Source organism: Cygnus atratus, chromosome 1 (genome assembly GCF_013377495.2).
Source record: "Cygnus atratus isolate AKBS03 ecotype Queensland, Australia chromosome 1, CAtr_DNAZoo_HiC_assembly, whole genome shotgun sequence".
In the NCBI taxonomy this organism is placed as follows: Eukaryota; Metazoa; Chordata; class Aves; order Anseriformes; family Anatidae; genus Cygnus; species Cygnus atratus.
The window spans coordinates 137,382,403-137,408,711 of NC_066362.1; the positions used below are offsets into that span (position 1 = coordinate 137,382,403).

Here is a 26,309-nt window from a genome sequence, read left to right on the forward strand (position 1 = left end):
ACCTGAGCAGATATGCACAGCACTGAAGGCAAGGACAAGGGTTTCATACCTGACGCTGAGCAATACGGACCACAAAGAGACACAAGAAAGCTGACAAAAAGTGAGATTACTCTAAGTGGGGATAGAAACTCAGGGTGAAGAGAAGAAAGAGAAAATCTGAAGGGAAAAGGAAGAAAAAGCAGGTAAAGACTTGAAACAGGAGAGGAAGAAATAAGCTGTGCGTTCAATAAGAAGATATGGAAAGCAAAGGGAAGTCCATGGCTGTGCGTGAATGTGACCTCTGCCAGGACAATTCTATGGAGCATCAGTTTTTAGTGTCATAGGCCATCCTGGTAGCTCACAACCTGTTTGCATCCTGACCGTGTGTGGTCACCATGTTTTCTGCATTCATAACTGAATGCAGAGCAAAAAAGTCCATAGACACCTTTTAAATATGGCTGCATAGTTTATTTTCAGTGCATAAATGGTGTCCTAAAGACAAGACAGAAAAACTTGTGACAAAGCAAATGGAAGCAGGCCAGCAAGGATCTAAAATTGGAGCCTGAATACTACAAATAAGTCTGATCACTAAGAAAATACCATGGGGGAAATTCCACAGCAGAGGAGCAGTCCAGTTCCAGGCATCACACTCAAAATATGTATTAAAATCTGCCATATCATTGCTGCTCCATCACTGTATCATGAAGAGACAAACCGGGAGTCAGATCTGCTTCAGGAACAACACGGACACAAAAATCCAGAGCTGGCCGTCAGAAAGCTCAAAAACACCCTAAGCTTGAGCTTGAAGCGTTTTATGTGAAGTCACAACAGATATCAAAATGTAACACATTAACTTTACCTCTCCAACCTATCGTATAGCAATATCTTCAATTCCAATCACCTTCTCAAACATGGGTTTAGAAATCCTCACACAGACAAATTCTGTAGTTCATTGGACTTTTCCTTGTCAGAATTACTACAAGATGCAAGCACTTCTCAGTTGTTATTTTTGTTATTTAGTGTTAACGTTCAAGCAGCAAAGAAATTCTGGGGGATCCCTTTAACGCCCAGACCTGTTATCTGTTAAACAAAGAGAGAAAAAAAAAGTGAGAGGGAGGGAAGAAAGGAGAGAGGAAAATAGGAAGGAGGGAAGGAAGGAGGGAAGGAAGGAGATAAATCTCTGAGCACAATGGAAACATTCAAATGTACAAAAATATATCATAGTAACCTGTCCCTACGTCAAGGGTCCCCTGCTTCAAGAAGAACCCAAAAAGAGTCGTTACATGGAGTCCTTTAGAAACATTTACCGTTAAGATCTTCAAGATTATCAAGCACCACTCATTACTTTTGCTAATTCACACAGTATTTGTGACTGTTACATGTGGTGCGTAGCTCTGTGTTATCCAAACAAGCCATAGTAACTTCTAAATTACTTTGCCCATACAAGACAAATGTGAGTTTTAGAAAATACCAATTCCCTTTTATAGCTGAAGAACTGAGGAACAGAGATTTAAAAATGTCAAGGTTCATAATGATCTTTTGGTATTAGTTTTCCTGTGGCCTCCTAAAATTGGCCACTTGAAAGATCTATCAGTTCTCAGCCATGGGAAATCTGTTCTGGATGCCCTTTCAATTAGGAGTTCCCAGATCCCAGATTAGATCCCCATCCCTCCTGGAACATGTCTTCATCCTATTGCCAAACTGATAACACAGTTTAATTTTTTTCCATTTCCCCTCACTAACAGCCCAACCCTTTCATGCTATGGTCAACTTTCAATGACAGTAACTGCTGTTTCAGAGGAGCATTTTATTCTCCCAATTCCCTTTTTGCTAATGGACTGCAAAATGATGAGAGAAAAAATCTTTGGCTTGAAGAGCCCTAGACAAAAATATGAGTTATTAATTATTTAAAAGGTAGCACCCACTTTTAACAGACTAAAAAAGTCCCAGAAATTTTGGGATGGGGATGCAATGTTTTGCCCTGGTGAATGTAAGCATTTAACTTTTAAACTAGCAATCTGTGATGTAAATCTTTAGATATCCTGGCACAACTGAAAACTGAGATTTAAGGGAAAGAAATTTCTGAAACTGATAAAATTATAGTAAGAAACAGGAGTGACACCCAGTTCCTTACAGTGTATTACAGAATATGCTATACAGCCATGCAAGTATAGGAGCTGTGAGGCCTCACAGGTCTGATTTACAAAAAAAAAAAATAATGTCATATCCATCACCTTGAAAATCTCTCCCGCGTGGGGCTCCTTCATGAGGGTGGCCTCGTCCAGCCCATCATAGGCAGACGTCACGTACAGCTCTGCGTAGTCTTTCCCACCAAAGCAGCAGGAGGTGATCCTCGGCGTCGGCAGCCTCACAGTTTGGATTCTTTTTCCTGCAGGGAAAAAAATAAAAAATTGTTTCCCAATTCCCTTTTTGTAGGGAGGATGCAAAGGTGAAATTGCTGTTAGTGAAGGTGTCATGGCTGTGGCATGCACTCGGAAGGCCTTCCCCATCCAGACACAGCCCCAGCCACTCAGGCTATGTCCCCACAAACAAGGTGCCACCAGGGCAGGCCTCACCCGTCTCCGGGTCGACACGGATCACTCTCCCGGCGTCGATGCAGGCCACCCAGAGCTTCCCCTCAGCATCAATGCACATCCCATCGGGCATCCCCTCCTCCTCCTCCAAGCGGTACACGAGCCTGGGGCAGGCTGCAAGCAGAGGCACGGAGCCGGGTGACCTGGGCTGCCACCAGCTCTCTAGCAGGTCCCCGTCCGGCTGCTTCCCCGCTCTTGCCAGTGGACAAGCTCGTGTTCTGTGAGAAAAATGTGCTGTAAAATTCATATTTTGTCGGCATTTCTGAGCGCTCCTGCCCTGTACCAAGGGGCGAGGACCAGAGGCCCTGTCCACGTGACAAACCTCCCAGGCGCAGCCGCTTCCCCTGGGCTGTGTTGCTCATGGCAGCCTGAGCATCTTGTTGTGGGCAATGCAATCCACAGATAACGGCATCTCTCATGGGTAAAGATCAAGAAATGGACTTATTTTCATGGCCAGCAAAGCCCCCTGTTTTGACTAGACCCGGGAACCATGTTTGGTGGGCTGGCTGTGGTGCAGGCCCTGCAGTCACCACGCCACCCAAAAATACAGACACCAGCACTGGGCCAAGCCCGGGGAGTGCGTCCTCATCAAGATTTTGTGTTCGAGAAGGGAAGTTGCATTATATCTTCTTTAGAAATCTTATCTCCTAAAATCTTAGCGGAGAAAACAGAAATCTGAGTAATTGCAGTTATTTTGTATGGTTTTCACCCATCAATTCACCAAGTTCACACAGATTACAGTATAAGGAAAGGCAGTTCAGCCACTTAAATTCCTATGGAGTATAAGAGGTTGAGACAGCACAAAAATACTCCAGTTTTAAAATGAGGCTACATCAGTTGCACTCTCACTTGAATTTCCTTTTTGCAGATATTACGATAAAAAATCTTTGTCCAGAAAAAGACTTGAAGAGAAATTTGCCAAACATCTGCAGGCAACCTTAACTTCAGAATGGAGAAGCTTCAGTCACAATGATAACTTGATTTTTTAGATACATTTCTGTGATATGCATTTGTTCATTCAGTATTTGCAATTATGAAGCGAATACAGTTGAGGCATTCCAGTAGGTGGCACTCGAGAATAAACAGCAACACAGAAGCTAATTCTCGGTATAAATGGCTTCGTCCCTGCAACTCCTTGGACAGGTCTAAATATGAGCCATCTATCCAGGTGAAAATGTCAAAGCTGAAGGACTGTCAGAAGATTGCTCACCAAATACACCTGCACTATAACTAAATTTGAGAAAAATCACGGTCAGCCTGCTGAGAAGCTGTAACCAGATACAAGATCTGTCAGATAAATCACAACATACTACACACCCAGGTCTTGCTGCAGAAAGAGCAAAAATGCTACTTGTCACCAAACTTAGAAAAGTGCATGTACCGATCTTTCCAGTGTGCACATCATAGCTGAAGGCATGCACAGCGTATGCCAGGCTGTCGATGTGAAAGAAGGTCCTGTGGTCCAGGGACCAATCCAGACCATTGGAGATGTCCACCTGGTCTAACTGTTTTATTACCGAAAGATCAGGGAAAAGAGTATAGAGAGCCCCTTGTCGTCTCGCTCGGACCCCCGGCGCTGTCTCTTCAGCCATTGTACCTGAAATGAAAACAGGAGTATTGATTAAGAAGCAGCAGCTTGCTCCCACAGGATTGACTTCCTCATGCTCTGTCAGAAACCTTTAACTTTCAATAAGAAGTCCTAGCACCAGATATTGTTGCTATGCTTCTCTTTAAGCTTACATGATATGACCTACTACTCATTTGATAGTAAATGCCTCTGTGCAATAGTTTATATTTCCCAGGCTGACTAAAATAGGAAAAAAAAAAACAACTCCATCCCAAGGTGTTGCCCAGTGCCAAAGCAGCTGAGCTATGGAGCCACTGCAAGGACAGACATTTTGCAGAAATGGGCCTGGAGAGGTCCTACACACCCGAGGATGGCAAAGGCCCCACAGGAAGCAGCAGAACGATAGAAGAGGAGAAAAATGCCCTCTTCATGGCAGTGAGAATGGGACCAACACGGTGCTGTCAGACTGGTGAGATGGAGAAAAGGAACAGGCCAGGAGCAGATGCTCCTGGGGAAGTGATCCTGGCCAACAGCAGGACGAGTTTCTGCATCTCCGTGTGGTTTCAGTCGTAGGCACCAAAGACAAAGAAAGCCACAAGACGCCAAGAGCTGAGGTTTTGCTCACAATGAGAGGAAGCAAGGATGTAGGCAAGTATCATATGCTCTTGTTGTTGATGTTTATAGGCTACTTTTATTATTTAAATGGGCTGTGACCTTAAAATACAGGTGCTGTAAATTGCAAGTAAAGAACAACAGAGGTGAGATAAATTTTTAAATTAATTTATGCCTCAGTGTTGCATTCATTATTTAATTTCTGATTCACTCTTACGGAAGTGAATCTTATAGATTCACCCTTCTCCAAGGAGGGAGCTCTGGAATATATTAAGACCCCTGGAGGAGACATTGAAATTTTCTTTCAGTTGGGGCAATCTGTTTCTGTTGGTCTCCCACTTTATAAGATTTCTTGAGTTTGTTTTACAACATTTGGCCAAAACCACTGTTGAAATCGTTGACCTACTGCACACTGGTGTACAAACAGGTGTACTTTAACTTCTCTCCTGTTCTCATTCTACTGACACATGAGCCCTAAAGCACAACCAGAAGCCCAATGAATTTGCTGATTTTGGCAAATTTGAAATAAGATGTGGCTGGCTGGCAGGGCCATTTTCACTCACATCAGTTGCTCTGTTCCCAGCGTGTATGGGAGGAAAACCTCAGGGGTCCCTGTCTGCGCTGCAGCCAGTGGCAAAAGCCCCACTCGCTCTGCCAGCACCATGTCCTATGGGCTGAGCAGGGTTTGCATTTGAAGGCTGCAAGCCTCAGCGCCTGCTTTGGTCTAGGAGCCACATCCTCCTCTGCTCCTCCAGAAACCTTCCCACCCACATAAGCCCTTTGATGGCTTTCCACTGCCTGCACAGGCAGACTTTTGGGAAATACCATCTGCTAAGTAGAAGCAGAGCCTTCCTGCCTGATGGCCCTTCTGGGCAGCCTCTGCCCTCATCTAGATCAAAGTATCCAGCGTCGCCTGTCCTCCTCTCCTGGGTGACTGGAGGCTGAAGCAGCAGCTGAGCACACTACTCACAAGATGGCTCACAATGGCGGCAGTGGTTTTTGTGGGGAATTCAACAAAGGAACCGAGAACATGGAAGAAAGTGCACTGTGTACAACACACCCTCATTAGTTCCTCTTTGCTCCGGGGGAAATTTCTGCTAGCGACTTACCAGCAAAAAACCTCCCCTTTGGATCCACTTTCCCGTCATTGAACCTGTTGTTGGGTTTATCCTGCTCGAGCTCGAGGATGGTGGTGACCGCCTGGGTGTCCCAGTCCAGAAAGGCAAACCTGGTCCCCAGGGTGATGGCGTAGCCCCCGCACTGCCGCAGTGCCACCGAGCTGACGCGGGCATCTGCAGGCGAGAGGGACGGGAGACGATGGGCACCTCCGGGTCTGTCAGTGGGCCCTACCAAGCCCCACCTCACCGAGGGCATCCGGGCTTGACCAGGGCATCCCTGGCCGAGGAAAGGCTGAGCTAATGTGAACAGAGCAAGGCCAACATTTCTGTGGACTGTCGCCTCTGCAATGTCCTCCTCCCCTGAGGAGCACAGCTCGCCATCTCTGTGTTCTCCATCTCTCTCCCCCTTCTGGGCAGACACAGCCCTTAGGACCATACCTTTCCCTCTGCAGACACGGGGAAGACTCACGAGATGGAGCAGCAAATAGCCCTGAAGGCAGCGGCCCCTTACCCACAGACACGCTCTGCACCTCGCCGGTGACCGCGCTCCAGCGGCAGACTTTCTGGGAGTTAATATCGACGTAGACGAGCGCGTCCTCCCGTTCCTCCCAGACCGGGCACTCTCCCATCCTGTTCTTCTCCTTCACAACAGGTTCAATTCTGATGGAGGAGGACATGGCCTGAGGGGAAGAGTCAGTAACAGATTGAATGAAAAGTTCTCGCTCTGGGGATTTTTCATAATGACAAAGCTTAAAAGAGGAATTTATGAATGGCAAGCCCCCAAATCCCACAAAACGGAGTGATTTAGGAGGCCCCTGTGACATCTCTGTGGCCTCTCTTCTTACCCTACCCTAGCACCTCCTGGGCTGCGGCTGAGCTCAGGGAGCCAAGGCTCCTCCTGAGCAAACCTCTCTCAGGCGGGAAGTGCCGGAGAAAGCCCAGAAGACAGGCACTGTCACACCTCACATGTATTCCCCACGTGAGCTTTCTACACTGACTCAGGGCACTTTCCACCCTCAGCATCAGGGTTTTTAAGATGCTGCCGTGCTCCCAGGCTTGCAGGCTGCCTGGGGATGCCAAGCCATGACTGGGGACCCGTGATGCCCCCAGACTGCGGGAGGGGACCTGGGAAGGAGCTGAGCATGGGCGGGGGGGAGCCTCATCACAGAAGAGCAAAGTTCTGCCTCATTAACGCAGACGTACTAATTATGCTCTGCATAATGCCATCTGCAGGCTGTCAGCGCTGTGGAGCTCCCATACCAGGTCCCTGCTCCCACAGGGGGCTGATCCCCTCCCCAAGATCCTTTCCAAAAATCCATCTTGTTTGCATCCCTCTGCCCCACATCACCCCATATTGCTTCCTCGGGGCTCGGCCGCTGCCTGGCGCTGGCCCCACCTGCAATTTGAGCAATGACTTCCACAATTCAGCTGTTACAAAACAAAAGGGGCCTCCGTGGCTCCCTCATTCAGCACTGATGGAGATGCACCCGCCCACCAGAGATGGGAGGGAGATTCCCTGGGAGCCAGCCAGTTCCTGACACCGTGTTCTTCCTATAGCTTACTGTTTCAGTGCGGGCGTTGTTTCCCAGCAGGTGAGCCAAGGATAAGATTTGCACATAATTAATTAGCACTAATATGCTTCAAAGTAAGCAGGAAGAGCCAGCAATCACCAGGACTGAAAATGCTCACCGGGGACTGCTCTGCTCTCTGCACAACAAGGCAAGGCTCAGACAACCCAGCTTTGATGTTTCCCCCCCAGATCTATTCACCTGCTCCCAAAAACAGTGTCTGAAGAACACACTGAGGCCGCAAAGCCAACACACAGGCTAGGAAGTGATTTTGCACCCATGCATTATGGTATGGGGTGGTAGTTTCTCAACCTCATCATTTTTTTTTGCCCAAGTGCCACGTCTACATACCATTTATACACAATATATGCTGAGCGTCTCTGGGTCTCCGCTTTGACACAAGCCACAACGGCCAGGCGCCAGCATAGAAAGGCTCAGGTAACATTAGCTCTGAAGTATAAATGAGGCCGTCACGAGGTGCCAGCAAAAATGAACCCTCTAAAACCTGTTAAGCCATGCTGGAGCTGGAGGAGTGAGTTTCTGCGGGGCTGAAGTTTGGTGCCATGTGGCTGCAATATTTTTGACCTGACACTCAGAGACTTTTAATACTGACCTCACCGTGTCGTTGAGCCATGACTTGGAGAGCCTGGAGACGCTCACCTCCATGGGATCCACCTCCTGCTGCAGCAAAGCAGGGACCAGCAGATAAGGGACCACAAGGCACTGACTCACAGACCCGTCCCAAGGCGCACGCACCCACCTCACCACCAGCTGTTTCATATGGCACCAAGTCCCACCACCAGTGATGAACCTACCCCAAAAAGTGCTGTTCAAAACACCCCGGGCTCATCACCTCGAGGCGTCCTTTTGCCCCGCACCTTTTTGTGCAGCACCTCTCAGCCTGTTGGCCACAGCACCGATGCATCAGAGATGAGTGTGCAGGCAGGAAAAACATAGCAATTCCAAGCAGAAACCACCAAATCCTGCCATGTTCTCCCCAGAAGAAATACAAGAGGCTAAAAATGTCACGGTCACCCTGGCTGCATCCACTTTTCACAATTTTATTGGCATTTCAGACTCCTGGAATCACGCCTAAAGCCCTTACATGGCTGACGGGTGTCACTGCCACGTTCTCCAAGTTAAACTAAAAAAAAGTTAAAGTTGTCAGAATTTGGAGGCTGAGAAGAATATTTCCTGCTAGGAATGAAAAACTAATGTGAAAATATCCACTCCGAAAGAAAATAAAATAAAAATTAAAAAAATATATATCTTTCTGGTAATTATTTGAAAATAGCCATTCCCATCTTCAGTACACATTGCTTTAAAAACTGATCTTGACACAACCTGATAATTGTGATACCCCTAAGACAGATGTAAAACACAAACGAATGACTGGCATTAAATGTTTCTTTGCTGTTTCTCTCTCTCCCTCTTGTGCCAGCACACATCGTTTCATTTTTAATTTCAAGCTGAAGCTTTCAGCAAGAAGAGAGGCAGCTAGAGCTTTCAATGCATTTATAGGGAACAGTAGCCCATGCAAACCAAGGAATTTTAAGCACAACTTCCCCTCGGTCCAGCAGCTGAATATTTCTCTCAAGCCATAGGGCACCAATGCGAAACTCCTCAGCTAACCAAAACAACACACCTGCCGAGGAAAGTATTGCGAGACCTGGGTTGGTGTCTCTTTTCCAGCGCCGGTCCAATGAAACCGGCTGCTGTTTTGGGAGCCGTCTAACAACGCGCAATCGCTGATGTTATCTGCGGCGAGCAGGTAGCCTGCTGCGCTTCCCATTCAGTCAGCAGTCAGCTGAGCGATGAGACAGAGGCACGGACCAAGCCCCTCCTGAACAGCCCGGCTAGCGGTGCCAGCAGCGAAGCATGTGATAGGGAAAAGCCCTGGCTCAGCGCTTTTCTCCTGTCGTGAGAGCAGCTGAGGAAAACAGGCGTCGCACCACGCGGGTGCCCCGGGGTTAGCCTGGTCTCCTCAAATTTAGGGGCAAATGAACGTCACGGATGATAAAAAGGGCAGGTTGATAAAAGACACAGGGGAGGGTTTTGTAGCACAAGTCGCTTTGAACAGTGAGGGAAAATTATTCCCGTGATGAAGCTGTGCTATCGCCATCGAGCCTTGGCTCCTGCTCCCGGCCGTGCCGCCGGCTGCCCTGCGAGGCGCCCAGCCCGGGCGGCCGCAGCTCCGGCGGGCTTGGGGTGGTGGCAGGGCCCGTCCCAAACCAGCAACGCATTTCTCTGCCCATGTGAGAATCGAGCAAATGCTTTAATTTGGTGCTCACGTGGCTCACGGCATGAAAGCTTCTCCCAGATAAGCAAATAACCGCGTTTGACCTAGGATTATCCCGACATAGTCATCATCTAGTCAAATGCAGAGATTAAAAAACCTACGGCCCTAAGCCAAACTCCAGCATTTCTCGTCAAAAAGCTGGCAATCCTTCCCACCCAAATCCTTGCCAAATGCCTGCGTTTCAGGCAGAGCGGCCGTGCCCGAGGTAAGCACCAGCCGTGGGCTGCCCTTGCGCTGCCACCCAGGCTGCTGGCACGGCCCCTCTCTCTCTGCCCACCCTCACAGCATTTTTCCCAGTGCTCTACACTTTTTCTTTCCACCTAAATTGTAACTTTGAAGGAAAAAAATAGAAGCCATCTTTTTTTTTTTTTTTTCCTACAAAATACATCCTAAAGCATTTTTTTCTAAAGGAATTTTAATGGAGAAAACCGTGTTTCCCAGTCAACTCTTTTCTTCAGGTGACTTGAGTTACTTCCTCACCACATGCCATGGTGGAGTAAAATCAAGTCACGCAATGGGAGGAAATACCTGGCCACAATAAAAAATACATTGCGTGCCACCCTGCTGGCGAGCAGCTCGGAGGCAACCCCATCGGTCGTGCCAGGCAGAGTGCAGATCCCACCCCGTTCTGCACCATCTCTTTGGGTTTTTCTGATTCCCGTCCCCACCAACTCCTGGTCTACTGGTATGGCACCTCCCACCCCACCTGCCATTTAGACATCCCCCATGCCTGCCTTCCTGCAGGCTGCTCTTAAAGGCTTTGTGGACCTTGGGGACAAGCAGTGCAAACCTGCAGCAACGGGTGCACACTTACTCTTACCCAGCCAGTCATTATTTTAATAATTTCCTCAACTCAAAGAGCCTACATCACCATGCACTTCACCCGTTTTAACTTGGCTGGTTTGCAAAGCAGAAATTGAGAGCAAAGCTGGCCAACGGCGGCCACGTGCCCCTGTACCTCTGTCTGAGGGCTCCCCAGCCCTCGGTGGTGCTTCCTTCTGGGCTGGCTCGCTCCTCTCCCGCTGCCTCGCGCTCCTCTGGTGCCGCTGTTCCTGCTGCTTCTTATAGTCCCTAAGTTTCTCCCAGCAGCGCAGCTGGGGGAGTGTATCAGCGCATTAGCGCGCCATACATATTAATGCAGTATTTAAATACTGCTGTTTGTCTTCTGTTACCTACAGGCATGTACTCAGACAACAGCGCTGAATTTGTTACCGCCACCATGCAAGTATCTACTAAATCTGTCACCCCTCTCCTTTTCCACAGCTCCCCAGATTACCCTTCTGTAGCTTCTTCTCTTGAGCTTCCAGCCCAACTTTTCTGTCTCTGGAAACCTTACTTTGCGTATAATTTGACCGTCTCCAGCCCTTAAAGCCATCCTTCAGCCAGACAGTCATCTTCTGCAGCTATCATTCCCACCCTCCTGGCAACAACAACAGACAAGGTTAGAGCTAATGAAGACACGGTTATTAAAATACTCCAGACGGGCACAGGTGTAGCCACTCACCCTGGCAATAGCCCACTCAATGGCGTTGCCCAAAACTCAAGTGAAGGCTTATCTTCTTGTGGTTTCACCCTTTTGTAGGAAGGACCTGGTCCCTCCCTGGTCTTCAGTCAGGAAGAGTAGGAGCTCCCTGGGCAGTCGATGCTGCCTGCTTTTATGTAGGTAGAGCTCTTTTGCCTGCAAAGGATTATTTGGGTTGGTTGGGCATAAATATGCTTCACCTATGACTATAGATTTTGGTCACGAGGATGAAAAAAAACCCTCAGGGCACAGCAGCTGCTTCTCCTGATACAGCTTCTCCTGTCATTGCGCTCTTGCTCAACCCCAATTTAAATCAGCACAAGTCCTTGCTCAGAGAGGTACGTGCCGCTAATAAGGCAGGGATTAAACAAAAGCCGGGAAGCCTCCCCATCGAGGGAACCGGCAGGCGGCAGGGAAAGGCCAGGGAGCGGCAGCTGCTGAGCCCGTTTGGGGATCGGGTGCTCCGTCATGAGACTCGAGTCAGACACCCGAGAGATACAAACTGAAGTGCAGGAACCTCTGCAACATGGTAGTAAGGGTACAGGGAGCTTACTTGTGCTTGTGCCTATTTATTTTCCGCTGCATCTCCGGCCATCCATTAGCCTTCAACCACAACTGCCCTACGGCACAGTTCCCGAGCTGCCGCTATCGCTAGGTTCATGGCTTCGGAGATCACAGCCCTAAATTAGCCACACGCTCCGTCTCCCTCACCTCATACACCCTCACTCTACTCTGTTTTGAGTTTACCTTGCCACATGTAAAGCGAGTGGAGGCACGGTGGACACTTGAAGAAGCCCCAGCTTCCTTCATCACCTTGCTCCTCGCCTGCCCTGAAGTGAGCTGCTTAAACCTCCTGCTCTTCCAGCAGCTGAGACTTACCCCACACACACTTTAGTGAGGGGAAAGGGTGACTTGCACGCCCCTTGGTCGAAAGCAGCACTGAGGATCTGGTGTGATCCAGCAGCCAGGCAGCTGCCGAGTCACCCACTGCACGCTCAGGGTGCTTGGAGACACAAGCAGATCCAGCACAGAGAAGCCAACTCCAACAGACTTGGAGAGACACAGTGGAAAACCACGGTGTGCCCATTCTTGGAGCTAGATGCAGAGAAAACGCACAGCTGCAGGCTCTCTTGTTCACAGTCGGTGGATTAAGCTCACACGGCAGAATCAGAACCGACTGCTATTTCACCTGCAGGTGACAGTACACAAGCACGGGGACATATAGCATGTCGAGAGCAAAATCTGCAGCTTACAACCCGAGATTCAGTCAGTCATTTCAGCACAGGCAAGCCTGAAGTTACCAGCAAAAAAGAAATCCAGCAAGGCTGCCATTTATAAAAGATACTGTGAGGAAATTACAATAAAACTTCCCTTTCCTGCACATTGCTGGAAGCAGTTGCCACTTGGGCACATGGGCTCCAGCCTTGCCAGCTGCTCTGGGAGTGTTTGTTCCAGTGGGAGGGAGGTATGTGCAGGCAAGGTTTTATTTAAAACGCAAGTGGCCAAGAACACCTGATACTTTTTATCACCACAGGTCTCCCCAAAACAGGACGAGATCTTCCAAGGATGGGCAAAGTTATGGTTCAATTGCAAAGGTTTGGTTTTATCTGAAACAAAATAAGCAACGTAATGACGTGGTGGGGAGAGACGATGGGCTCCAGCAGATCAGTTAAGCACAACCACAGCTGAGGGCTGTAAAACTGCAACATAAAAAGGAAGCTGCAGATGCCCAGCAATCAGTATTGATGTTTCTGCTGCTGGAAACATCATGGGAAAAATGGATATTTTATGAGAAACTCAAAAAAATATGTAAAAGAGTCACTACAAGTAGTTTAATCAATAAATCAATATACTATAATTGCGAATGAAACAGGAGAATAAACAATAAAAAGAAAAGATACTGAAGCAAATTATGTCATTAGAGAAGAAACTTACAATATTCCATAGTTTATTGGGGTGAGAGTCTTTTTACCACAACAGAAAAAATACCATTAGATATTTAAAGTAATAGAGTTTAAAAAGTTTTAAAATAAAAAAAGATCAGTTTTAAAATATTCCATGTATTTCATTAGTTTTTCATCCTTTCCTGATGAGATAGTGTAATCGTGTCATGGTTTCAAAGCAAAAGATGCTGAACACCCACATAAGACCTTCTGATTTGTCTTGCTTAAGTCAGTCTTCTGGACTCCATTCTGAAGAGTGTGCAATTAACCTGCAAATGGATACGGCGGGATTCCTTTCACCCCTAGCCCAGTTATCTATCAAAAAAAAAAAAAAGACGGGAAGAAAAAAGATAAATGCAATGAGTCACCACTACCAAACACTCACTTTTCTTTCAAAACCAGGCATGCTTTAATTTAGAAAAGGACCGTGTCCAACTTGACATACTACTGTATGTTGTATACTGCAGCTCATCGCAGCCTGGAATTTCAACCTGTGCTCCTTCTCTAAAGCTAAGTAATCACAGGCCACAGTCTGTTCCTCAGTCCATGGTCCATTCCCCCAAAGCCTCTTCTCAGATACTACTAAGCCTTAACTCTGCGCTTTACAATGTAACTATCGGTATGTACCTATATGGAAGACTAGGGCTTTAAAAAAAACAATACCAAAGTGACATTTTTTAACGAGAGAATTTAGTTAAAACTAAGTAGAGAGTAAATAAAAGCGGACATTTTTATCTGCCATTGTTTAGGACACAAACCATCTTCTTCCTGTAACAAACAGAAAACTCTCTCTTGGGAGGGGGAGCCGTAGAAAGAGATGATGGCATAGAAAATTTGCAGTATCAGCTACAATACTGCACATTACATATTGCAGGACCTACAGGGCACTTCTTGGTCCATTCTACCTGCTACTATGGATGTAACCAGTTAAAAATTTCAAACCAAAAAGCATTTTCAAATCTCTAAACACATTTAAATTTCTCCTTCTGCAACAGGAACCAAAAATATGAAGAATAGCTTAACGTGTATTATTGACGTTCTAACAGCCACCCTCCTCCCCCTTCCCACCACTCCGACTGATTTGTTGTCTAAGCGCAGGAGGAAAAGAATGGCCTTCCAAAACGAAAGGAAAAAGAATCATTCACCTTGAAAATCCCACCAGCCTGCGGCTGTCGCGAAAGCCACTCTTTATCCATCCCGTCACGGGCAGAAGTCACATACATTTCTGAATAATCCTTTCCTCCAAAGCAGCAGGAAGTTGTCTTGTCAACAGGAAGCTTCACAGTCTGGATTCTTTTTCCTGGAGAAAAACACTCATGCTGTTTCTTGTTTGTCTACTTACAGCAAGGAATTTAAACAAATTATTGCGAATAACCAATGTGGAGCCAGGTGCTCCACAAAATCGAATCCCAGGGCCTAGGGAGGTCTCATGCTGTGCTTCAGCATACTGATGAGCACCGCGACAAAGAAGGCAGACTTCTGTAAACCACATTGTTGTTGACCATGTATCACTTGACAAGTTTCAATCTCAGTTATCACAAATGAATCCCGCCCCAAAACCCAGCGTGTCCTCTAATTAAATGCTAACATCCACAGCACAGACATCTACATCTGAGCTCATCATCTAGGCTGCCCATACAGGCAATGGAAATGGGATTTAATTCCTCCTTAAAACAGGTCACATGAAACACGCCCTAGACCTGCTGACTTCTCTATTTTAACTACAAAGGAAGCCCGGAGCGAGCAGAGCTCGTGCAACTCTCACTACGCCTCTACCGCCTGAAGTTAGGGAAGATTAATTCCTAGATTTTCTTGAAATTTCAATAGCCTTTCAAATTAAGCTTGCATAAAATAGGGATCATGGGACACGTCTGAAGTTTACAAAAAAACTCGGTGCAACCATAAACAATATTATGCATTTATTATACCAACAAATAACTACCGTCCTAATGACAGCAGTAAACGGATTGCCCTTGGCATCAACCAGAAGACTGCTGAGATGCTTCAAAGCAAATTTTTCTACAATTCCTCCCAAACCTGGGCAATATAATAATGGCTTGTACCCATTATGCCTGCTTTACTTACCTACAATTGACTTTCTCTTTCTGGAAATACACTAAAGCACATGGATACAAAAATATGTGATCACATACAAAATATGTGATTTCCCTGGCCCCTCATTTATGTGTGCACAAGGCTTGGTCCCTTTACAGCAACTAACTGGTCAACGGCATGTTGAAACGACGGGACAGAAACTTTGATAATGGGAATTTTGATATGAGAAAGAAAATGGAAAGTTTGGTCCACTTAACACCTATGAGAAGTTTTTGGTCTTCTCCAGAGCTGGGCATTATTTCCTAGGGCGTGTTTATCTAAGTATCCTTGTCTTTCCTTTTATGTGCCCCAAACCTTTTGCCTCACCCAACAATCTGTGCCTTGGTCTTTTGCAATGAGCAGCACTGCAGTGAATGTACAAAAGCACAGCCCAAATGGCTTCACCTGTACCAGATCACTAAGCAGGGCACAAGCACGGGTGAGCGCAGGGCCCTATTACTGAGCTGTTGGTGCAGTCCCGGCTCAGTTTTGGCTCAGACCCCACCTAGCTGGGGTTGCTGCTTCCAATGGACAGTTTGGGCTCTGGTTTGGTGTGGGAAGACAGCCTGGCTGTGCAACATAAGCTGCAGTAAAGTTACATGGTGCAGGACTAAGGGAGATCTCCTGAGCCATTTTACTTGCTAGAAGGAATGTAACCAGTCTATCCAAAACGGGACTGGGAAGGATGAATGGAATTGTCTTTGTCTTGCTGAATGCCCTGACACATGGGCTGGGTACTTCTAATTTGCTTTGCTTTCAACTCCAAAATAAATGAAAGAAAATAGCAAGCCAGCAGCGGTGAAAGAGCCTCTTGTATGTAATAGCCAGGGAAGTCTGACTCTGGGATTCCTGATGTATAACAAGCTTATTTGGCACTGACCCACCCACAATGGCCAAAGTAAAAAACAAAATTAAAAAATTAAAAAAAAATCACAATCACAATCAGTGTAATGGTGCTTAGATTGTCAGAGATTATAGGCCTATCTGGTTACCTCCTTTTCTCCCCTAAGAAGAGCAAATTTTTCAAAACATATAGAAACTTGGGAAGGAGAAAGTCCTGTCCGTTGCTTGGGAGTGACGAGGACCAAAACGAGTTCCAAGACAATGCTCCTGCCAACTGGCACCAGCAGCACTTTGTGGTTATCCAGTCAGCTGGAAGTAGAAGGATTACATGGCTATATGGGTTACACGGTGTCTTATAAAACACTCCAGAGGCCACCCTAGAAATTGGCTGACAGCAAGTCTGGGCAGAAAGGAGCAAGAATGGCATTCAGAAAGAGAAAACTTGCGCTGTAGGAGAAGAGGCATGAGCCCCTGGGATAAGGGGAGAGACCCTGACTGTGCTTGCAGAGTGGTCTCAGCAGAGACAGCCTAGAAGATATTGTTTACAAAACTCTGAGATGAGCAACATCTTCGTGGAGATGCAAGAAAATCTGCACCTGGATGCCCTGAAATTCACCTGAAGAAGTATTTACCAGTGCTTGGTACCTATAGATGAGAGAAACTTAGCAAATCCTTTAGACCCCGTACAATTGAGGGATATGAAACACACCGGTGAGGAAGAACTGGAAAATATCTAATTCCTCATTCAAAGGCACGCTTTCATAAAACTAGAAGTTCACTGGACGTGACCAGAGGTACGAGAAGACTTGGCAGCATGCAAGTTAGACATCCCTTTCAAGCCCTTTGCACAGCCAGTGGGGTCAGTCAGCACAGCCTTTCTCTGCAGCACAGCCTGAATCCCAGGGCGGCAGCCATCCAGGCTAAAGAAGCCCCGAACTGAAAAGCCACTTCACCCTGACCCTCAGAGCCTTCATTTAGAAAAGATGCCAAACAAACACGTTGCCTTGCCCATCCTCCTATAAATATAATCCAAGCTTTGCTATCAGTGAGACCCGAAAATCCCTCACAAGCTTCAGCTGAGCTCTGTATCACTGGATGTATCTGACAGTCATTCAAGCTGTGCTTGCTAGCTGTTGTGCTGCAAGAGAGGTTTTCATGGAGTTATCTTCAAACCTGTCTGGATCGTCTCCCTAAGTGGTTACAATTCCCTCAGAATTCTGCAAATTGCAGATTTTACAGATTACTTTAAAAGAAAGAAGGCTCCTTCTGCCATGGACACGCAGCCTGTGAAACTCCTTGCTGCTGCTCGCCATGGGTGCTCAGGGCTTCACATGGTTGAAGGGAGACAGGACAAGTTCATGGATGAGAAATCCACTGGCAGTTAGAGATGCACCAGACACCACATCCAGCTCAGGAAGACCCTGAGATGAAAACAGGAGGAAGCTGGGAGAGCATTAGGCTGTGTACCCCACTTTCCCTCTTACATCTTCCCTATGCATCTGCTTATGGACACTACTGTTATTAGCTTTCCCCTAAAAAAACACCTTACCTCCCTCCAAAAGGGAGCAGGAAAGGGAAAAAAATGAAAAAGAAAAAAAAAAAAAAGGTGAGAGCCTACAAGGAAAAAGGTACAAACAGGGAACAAGGGAGGAAAATGGTAAAGCCCACTGCTCCATGAGGGTAGTCATAGGGCTGCTGGAGCTTGCCCAGGTGTGCTCTGCCCTCTAGGAGGAGGGACCAGAAACAGGTCCCAGAGCTGCTGGGATCTCCCAGCTGAAGCTTCATCCTACCAGGCCTGTGGAGCAGGCTCTGCAGGACAGGAGGAAGTCCCACAGGTTGGCAGGGCCTTGGATGGGTATAAATAAAATGGCGATGGGAAAAACACTGCCTGAGCCTCAGTTAAGAGGCTCTGCAGAATTTGGAAGAGAGGTGGCAGCCTGACACGTGTGCCGGGGTCTGCAGTGTGCTGTGGATGGAAGAGGAACACACCAAGGGAAGCTGGCATCCCTGAGCCGGCAGCCTCACAAAACCCCATGACTTCTGTTAGGGCAGGACCTGGGTTCGAGAGACCCCAAATGCAGCTCGGTGCAGCCTGTGCTGTCTGGAATCTCTCAAAACCAAGCTCCCATTCTCACCCACCGGCCCCTTGCAGACAGTGTGGTGCAGTCTCTCTCTCTTTGCAAGTGTTTATACCCAGACTAAATGATGCCTGGCAGACCACCAACGTTGAAATGGGAGCAGCAACACGTGACGGGCTCAATAATGTCTTGGGTGTGCCCAAGACACATTACTGTGGGAATGATAAAATGCCATAGAGTCTATTAAATATACTTTTATGATTTCAGCTGCAAAATTTATCATGTAAATAATTTTCAACAATAAAAAAATGTTGCTGGCATCAGTGGCATGCGCGACTTGTATTAACTTTAGTTAAATAGCCCAAAAAAACACCATGCTAAAAAAAAAGCAAGACATGAAATGGCTTAAGTCATCTTTGCAATTTCATGGCTTATCCATATTTTTCCATGTCAGTTATCATCAATAAGGTGAACGCTGGACGCAAGATGATGCTAACTCTTTGAGAGATGCAAAAGGATGTCATCATGGGTATCTACCATCAACCACCCATCCAGGATGACTGCATGAGTGAGCTATTTGATAGGCAACCAGAAGTCTCTGCATCTATTGCCCTCATCGTTATGGCAGATTTCAAGTTCCCAGACATTAACTGGGAGTATCATACTGCCACAGTAAGGAAGTCTGGGGAATTCCAAAAGCACGCTGAAGATAATTTTCTGTCACAAGTACTCAAGTGAGCCAACGAGGAAAAGCGCCCCTCCTAAACCTGTTGTTTGAGAATAGAGAAGGCCTCGTGGGAGAGGTGACAGTAGGTGGCCTCAGCTGGAGGACTGTGACAGGAGGAGCGATGTCTTTCCATTTGTGGCCACCAAAACTGTAAGGGACCAGTTGTATCAGCTGGATGTTCCTAAGTCCATGGGGCCTGATGGGATTCACCCCAAAGTGCTAAACGAGCTGGCAGATGTTATACCTGGGCCGGCCTCAACAATTTACCAAGGGTCTTGAGAGGCTGCGGAGGTCCCTGCTGACTGGAAGCCAGCCAACATTATACTGATCTACAAGAAGGGTACTAGAGAAGACCTGGAAAACTACAAACCTGTTAGTCAAACCTCAGTCCCTGGAAAAGTCATGAAGAAGATGGGTGCTATCAATGGGTATTTAAGGAGCAAAGCTATTATCAAGCTTAGTCAACATGGGTTCATGAAGAGAAAACCCTGCCTGAGTAATTTGATCTCCTTCTATGATAAGGTCACCTGCTTGGTGGATGAAGGGAAGGCGATGGATATAATCTTTCTGCATTTTAGTAAGGCCTTTGATACCGTCCCTCACAGCAGCTGGACAAACTATCAGCTGTGAGATAAACCAGTATATGCTGTGTAGTGTTGGTGCGGCCTCACCTTGAATACTGTGTGCAGTTCTGGGCTCCACAACACAAAAAGGATGTTAAGGAACTTGAAAACATCCAGAGGAGGGCAGCAAAGCTGGTAGAAGGGCTGGAAGGCACGTCCTGTGAGGAGGCTGAGGACACCTGGGCTGCCCAGCCTGGAGAAAGGAGGCCGAGAGGCGACCTCAGCGCTCTCTGCAGCATCCTGAGGAGGGGAAGCGCAGAGGGAGGTGCCGGTCTCTGCTCCCTGGGCACTGGTGACAGGACACACGGGAACGGCACAGAGCTGTGCTGGGGGGGTCAGGCTGGGATTAGGGAAATTTCTCTACCATGAGGGTGGTCAAACCCTGGAACAGGCTTCGTAGAGAGGTGGTTGCTGCCCCTGCCTGTCAGTGTTCAAGAGGCATTTGGACAATGCCCTCAGTAATGTGCTTTAACTTCTGGTTAGCCCTGAAGTGGTCAGGCAGTTCAACTTGATGATCTTTGTAAGGCCCTTCCAACTCAACTAATTATTCTATTCTAACTCAAACAATTTGCACATGTAATGGTAATCCCTCTCAGCAACTTTATCTTTTCCAACACAACTGAGGCTGGGAACAATGGAGACTTATTTACAAAGCTAACTTTTAGGAGCAGAGACATAAAACTGCTAAATAAAAAGAAAAAATAAAGAAAAAAATAATAATTATTTAAAAAGAACACTCGTACCATTTCTGTGTTGAGGGAAGAAAAAAAAAAACCTTACTCCTTGCATCTTTTTTCTTTGTTTAATCTCTGCAGAATTCAAGTCCACCATTGGCAAGGACTTACCTGTCTCTGGGTCAAGACGAATCACTCTCCCACCATCATAGCAAGCTACCCAGAGTTTGCCTTCCGTATCAATGCACATCCCATCAGGAATGCTCTCCTCTTTTTCCAGTTTGTATATACTCCTACGGTTGCCTGCAAGATAGAAAAAAAAAAAAGACAAAATTACGCAACGTAGTTCCTTTTTTTGATGCTCTTTTCTAATGTACCACTCATGTTCCCTACTTACAATATTAAATAAGTAACTGAATAAATCAACGTCATATATATATATATATATATATATATATATTCAGAACATGAGCTATGTATTCTAAAAGCAGATTGGATTTTTTGAAGTATGGGTTGCTTCCAGTCAGAGAAATTGAACTTTCAAACAGAAAAGACTTTCAAACAGATTGCTGGAACGTGCCAATAATCACTGTTCCAACACAAAGCTGACCTTCAGATATATAAACTGAGAGTTTATATAAACAGAGAGTTAGGAAAAACATCAACTTCAAAGGCACACTGTCAACTTAAAAACAAATAGTTCTATCTGAACTTTTATCCACTGTTATTAAAGAAGATTAAAACCAACTTTCCAACATTGTTTATTTTATGCTCTGACAACCTCAATGTTTCTCATATGTTGCAATACTTTTAATGAGTTTCCCTTGTGCTCCTAGGGATTATCAGATTGCCCACAGAAAAAGAAGGGGGGACCACACCACTTCCTAAAGAAAAATTCAATTGCAAACTAAAAACATAGCAGAGACATCAGGACAAGATGCTATACCTAAAATAACTCTGAATTCATACTGTTAAAGCTAACTAAATTTGAAATTTACAGGGCTCTTTTAAAGCAAAATTCTGCAGCCCATGTATTTAAAAGCAATTTCTTAGTCCAAGTCACTGGAATTTTCTTTTGCCCAAGCTTGTAGAAGCCCTTAAGGGCATGTTTTGTTTTGTTTTAAATAAATGAAGGAAGAAGAGCTTTGAGTTACTGCTCTCCAGTTGTTGCTTAGCTCTGTCTGCAGGATCTTTATTTAAGAGCTTAGGTTTTAAAAAACAAAATAGGGTGAAAAAAAAATCTAAAGAAGCCTAGCAGAGGTTTTGCAAAAGACAGGCTCATGCAGCCACAGAAATCTAACCATCTACAAAATCTAACAAGAAACACTTTGTCCTTTTTACACAGGAAGATCAGATACACATCATGTTTAATAACAGTACTCCAGACTACTACTCAAATTCTATCATGCAATTTAAATATTTTATAATATTAGCAACAGCTTCTGACTACTTTGAGATGGTAGCCTATGTGGGCACAAATGAGTTTTGATATGGCTTCTGCTCCTTTGTTCTACAGAGGATTCTGAAGAAGTGCTCTCAAATCTCAGATCATAATTCATCTTCTTGGTAATAACCAGCATGAAAACTAACACCACAATCTTCAAGCACAAGTGCGTATTTTAAAATAGGACGATTCATACCAATTTTTCCAGTTTGGAGATCATAATCAAAGGCATCCACTGAGTAGGACAAGCTGTCAATGTAAAAGAAGGTTTTGTGATCCAGCGACCAGTCCAGCCCATTAGAAATGTCCACCTGATCAAAGTGCTTCACTACGGAGAGGTCAGGGCAAAGTGTATACAGAGAGCCTTGGTTTCTTTCCAGCACAGCAGGTCGAATCTCCTCAGCCATCGTACCTGTGTGGAGACAAAGGGGAGGAAAGCATGTTCAGAGTGAGTGGGCTCTCTCCAGGGTTTGCGAGAAGGAGAAGGCAGCAGGAAGGGGGGTTTCAGAAAATCAAGGAAGAAACTGAGTTAAAAACAAAAGAGAAAGGCAGATTTCAGAAGTGCTGCCCTTAGCAGATTTCAACACAGAGTCTTTGTTTTGTCTGTTGAACTGTGACAGAAATGGCATGCAGTGTGACTTCTGCAAAATGCTTTACTTGGTCACTCAAAAATTAAGGTGTGGGCAGCATTTGTCTTCCAACATACCTGAACATTTTATATAGAAGAGACATTGCAAAAAGTTTCCTCCTCCCTAAGAACTAGCTTTGCAAAAGCCTTTTCAAAAACAAATCTCATCTTTGTGGTTCTAGGTTGTCAGCTGAGACTGGTTCTTGAAAAGCTTTGTAAAAGCAAGTTAAAGTAAACCCAGGGACCTAACTACACAGCAGATGTACAGAACGGTGTTTTTAAAAACAGGAGGAGAGAGAGAGAGAATAATGGTGTGGCTGAGGTGGAATGGTACCTCTGGAGATCATCCAGTCCCACCCCCTGCTCAGAGCAGGGTCAGGTACAGCAGGTTGCTCAGGGCCGTGGCCAGTCTTTAATACCTCCACAGATGGACACTCCACTGCCTCTGGGGGCAACCTGTGCCACTGTTTGACCATCCTAACAGATGATCAGTAAAAGAGCTTTCTTACATTTAAACACAATTTCCTTAATTTCTATGTCCATTGCTTCTTGTCCTGTCACTGGCACCTCCAAGCAGAACCTGGCTCTGTCTTCCTTACCACCACCCCCATCAGGTACTCATACCCATGGATAAGATACCCTGAGCCTTCTCTTCTCCAGTATTTCTGTTGGCTCTTTACCAGCACTCAAAGCCAGTACACCAACAGGGAGGAGGAGACAAGGTCAGTGCCTGAAACTAGGTGGGCTCCTAATAGCAGGCCTCCTTTTACAAAAATAGTCCTGATAAGATGTTGGCCAGGTGATACAAATGCATTTCTAAATGGGATTAAACTCTGCTTGAAGATAAAAATCTGATCTACAAGCTACAAATATGAATATATACATGAACTATGTAGTTTGTATTTATATATATATGTCAACTAGGAATGAACGCTTACTGCATCTACAAGTGATCACTGCATGTGGTCTGTAAAACCTAAGGGGAGGAGCAGGGCAAGCAGGGAGCAGCAGGAGAAAGGCAGCAGACCCAGCATACCTGCGAAATACCTCCCCGCGGGATCCACTTTCCCGTCATTGAATCGGTTGTTTGGTTTATCCTTGTCCACGTGAGCGATGGTGGTTACCAACTGCTCCTTCCATTTCAAAGCAGCGAACCTGGTTCCCAGGGTGATGACATAATCCCCCGATTTCCGAAGAGCCACGGAGCTCACAGGGGCATCTAAAAACAGGGTGCAATGGACGAGAGGTATGTGCTGTGAAGACATTTCTTTCCTGCCCAGCTGCCTCTCACTTTAGACATGCAAGCAGTTCACGCTGGACTCAGTGAGATCACAGGCATGAGAAACAACCTACTTTTCTATCAACAAAACTGCACTGCGACAGGTCATGATGCTGTGCAGTTCAGACATGCCTCTAGCAGCACCAAAAACACACTGAGGAGTGGCAGAGCTTTCCAAGGGCTAAAGCAAAGCAGAAAATTAGTAAACGCTCCATGGTTAGTTTACACTATTATGCAGTAAAACCTCAATTGCAGGTTATTATAAAGGAATTAGTTTTTAAAAAAAGAGAGACGGAGAGAGAAAGAAATGAGTGTGAAGATCGTAATTCTGTAAAAGCCTCAATCAGGTATAATGTAAGGAGTAACAACTTTAAATAGAGCAATAAAATCTGGGATAGTATTTACCAGACAAGACTTAGGAATATGCACAGGACTGATCCCCAACATTTTAATTAAAAAAAAAAAAGACAAATAACATTACTTGCATTTATAGCTTTACAGAGGTATAATTAGGTAATAGTTTCACTAATGCTTATAACCCCCTTAACCCATTGCTGCTGATGACAGTAGCTGCTCCTTTCCTGCTGCTTGCTCGTGGCTTGGGCTGCCCCTTTGCTGTGCAGCCCTAGCAGGACACCTCTGTGTTAGAAATCCAATGCAGGCACTGCCCAGCCGCATACGTGCTTATGCATGAGGACAGCTGTCAGGACACACACAGTTCCCCAAGCAGCTGGGATGCACCGCTAATTCTGGGTTTAACTTGGATAACTGCATCACAGGAGATGTGTGAGCACGCTGCTGAGGCTGCTGGTGGTCTGGGCTCACCTACGCTGGGCGAGTGGGTGCCTCTTCCCCCTTCACAACACAGCACCACAAGGGGAAGGGGTGCATCAGGTTGGAAAGATGGATACGGCCACCCCCCCGGTCACTGCACAAATGCAGCATAAGTGAGCATACCAGCCCTTGTGCCTGGCTCAGCCTGCAGAGGGCTTTGTTAAGCAGCATCCACAGGAATGGATTTCTTTGCAATACCATTTTATGCTGGGCAGAAAAGTGACCATAAGGTCTCCCCCCAGCACGGGTATGTGCTTAGCGGTGTTTTCCCTGCGGAGCAGAAAAGGGCATGTGTAGGTACTGCTAACCATGGGGCTGTCATAATTCTCCGTAAGCTTCAGTGACGAGTCACTTCCCTCTCGTTTCCCACTTTGGACAAGAACCCACTATTTTAATCACATGGCACTCTGCAGATGTTCTTTTTTTTTTTTCCTATGTCTGTTAATCACGCTGTTCTCAAAGGCACAGCTATTAATTATCACTGTTTTATTACTAAACAGAGAAAATTGAAGGAAGTTTAAAAAAAAAAAGAGAAGTAGCTACTTCAGCTCGCCCTGTTCAGTTATCCCTTCTGCATCTCCAGAGAGGCCACGCACAAGGCACTGCACCTCCGAGAGAAGGCCTGGGTTAGGGGGTGCTCCTTCGGCTAGGGTAAGAGGAAGCAAGTTTGGGAAACAACAAAATCAGGCCTCCTTTTCCCCGGAGCCTGGTATCTGGGATAATTTTAAGGGCGGAAAGTCCGGATCAGTTTGTTGTGGATAATGCGAACAGTTTACGGGTGGGCAAAAGCCAGGGGTTTTCACCAAGAGGTACTGAATGTGAGGAAAATGCAGAATCATAGAAATATTAAAAGCCAAGTAACTAAAGTACTTAAGGAATTTCGTTGAGACAGATGAGCATTTACGCCACCACACCGAGAAGCAAACCTGCGGCTCTTTCTTCACACGGGTTAGCGCGCCTACTCCTTTCAGGGACAAATAAATGACCGAGGCTCTGGCTGCCGTCGCTGTTACCTTACAGAAGAAAGCGGGTACCAGCCCGGCAGCGCCTTACCCAGGGGCACAGCCTGCACCTGCCCGGTGCCGGGGCTCCAGCGGCAAACCTTCCTGCCCGTGATGTCGACGCAGAGCAGCGCGCTCTCCCTCTCGTCCCACACCGGGGACTCCCCGATGCCGTAGCCGCCGCTCACGACACACTCCACCCTAACAGACGACATGCCTGCGGGGCGGCACGGCGCACGGTTGCTCACCACGGACCCGTTTTGTGCCCCCCGCCCCAAAAAAAAAAAGCCCCGGACCCGCGCAGCCACCCCCCATTCACCGGGCCCTCCCCGGCCGCTCCTCCTCCCACCCACCGCGGGGCGTCGTCGTTAGGAATAAAATAAAAAACAAAGTAGAAAATAAAGCGAAACGCCAGCCGCGGCCCTACCTGCAGCCAGCAGGGCGCCCGCGGGCCCCGGCCGCCGCTTTTATGGGGCGGGAGGCGGGGGCTGGCCGCGCTCCGCCGGGGCCCGGGGCCCTCCCCGGGGCTCCGCAGGCCCGGCCCGAGGCCCCGCGGCCCCACACGAGGCCCTGAGGCTGCCCCCGGCCCCATGGGGGCTGTGGGATCACGACAGGGCTCCGTGGCCCTGGGGAGTCTGTGGGTGTTGTGGCTGGGGTGCCCGGCTGTGCTAGCGCCGGCGCCCCGTGACACGGTGGATTACCTTTTGGCTTGGGTCCAGTCGCCCCCGGAGAGATCCATGATATAAAAATGGCTCCGCTGGCGGTGCTGCGTGTCCCGTGGCTCCTGGCAATGCCAGCTGCTCCTTTCCACAAGCTCCAGTGTTAGTGTGGCTGCTCCACAGCCTGCCCCTCACCGGGCTCTGGGCCTTCTGGCAGCCCCGC

General features: G+C 46.9%; 2 protein-coding genes across 3 annotated transcripts; both read right to left on the reverse strand.

The window, feature by feature from the left end:
* Nucleotides 1-291: 291 nt before the first annotated feature.
* On the reverse strand, nucleotides 292-9,230 carry LOC118253595 (regucalcin-like). Its single transcript, XM_035558108.2, has 7 exons — nucleotides 9,108-9,230; nucleotides 6,382-6,550; nucleotides 5,862-6,044; nucleotides 3,955-4,170; nucleotides 2,556-2,687; nucleotides 2,214-2,368; nucleotides 292-1,059 (listed from the first exon to the last, which is right to left on the reverse strand). Exons 1-7 carry the CDS (start codon nucleotides 9,228-9,230, stop codon nucleotides 1,009-1,011), a joined length of 1,029 nt encoding a protein of 342 aa, XP_035414001.1. The 3' UTR covers nucleotides 292-1,008.
* A 3,837-nt stretch (nucleotides 9,231-13,067) lies between these two features.
* On the reverse strand, nucleotides 13,068-25,960 carry LOC118253634 (regucalcin). 2 transcript variants are annotated; one of them, XM_035558184.2, is made up of 7 exons: nucleotides 25,855-25,960; nucleotides 25,480-25,644; nucleotides 23,350-23,532; nucleotides 21,882-22,097; nucleotides 20,413-20,544; nucleotides 14,348-14,502; nucleotides 13,068-13,517 (listed from the first exon to the last, which is right to left on the reverse strand). In XM_035558184.2, the coding sequence occupies exons 2-7, from the start codon at nucleotides 25,640-25,642 to the stop codon at nucleotides 13,467-13,469; spliced, it is 900 nt and encodes a 299-aa protein (XP_035414077.1). In that variant the 5' UTR covers nucleotides 25,643-25,644; nucleotides 25,855-25,960; the 3' UTR covers nucleotides 13,068-13,466. The 2 variants fall into 2 exon arrangements, with proteins under 2 accessions (XP_035414077.1, XP_035414076.1); XM_035558183.2 differs by lacking the exon at nucleotides 25,855-25,960 and having other exon boundaries at nucleotides 25,480-25,738.
* Between the last annotated feature and the right edge of the window lie 349 nt (nucleotides 25,961-26,309).

What these genes read in the sequence shown, in the direction of transcription:
- LOC118253595 (XM_035558108.2), bottom strand. Translation starts at nt 9,230, where the DNA reads ATGGGAAGCGCAGCAGGCTACCTGCTCGCCGCAGATAACATCAGCGAT. An exon ending in AAAGGGGAGGTTTTTTGCTG is followed by an intron (nt 4,171 to 5,861) that starts GTAAGTCGCTAG and finishes TTTTCATTTCAG; the next exon opens with GTACAATGGCTGAAGAGACA. An exon ending in ACGCGGGAGAGATTTTCAAG is followed by an intron (nt 1,060 to 2,213) that starts GTGATGGATATG and finishes TTTGTTTAACAG; the next exon opens with ATAACAGGTCTGGGCGTTAA.
- LOC118253634 (XM_035558184.2), bottom strand. Translation starts at nt 25,642, where the DNA reads ATGTCGTCTGTTAGGGTGGAGTGTGTCGTGAGCGGCGGCTACGGCATC. An exon ending in GGTGCAGGCTGTGCCCCTGG is followed by an intron (nt 23,533 to 25,479) that starts GTAAGGCGCTGC and finishes CCCTGTTTTTAG; the next exon opens with ATGCCCCTGTGAGCTCCGTG. An exon ending in AGGCTGGTGGGATTTTCAAG is followed by an intron (nt 13,518 to 14,347) that starts GTGAATGATTCT and finishes TTTTTTTGATAG; the next exon opens with ATAACTGGGCTAGGGGTGAA.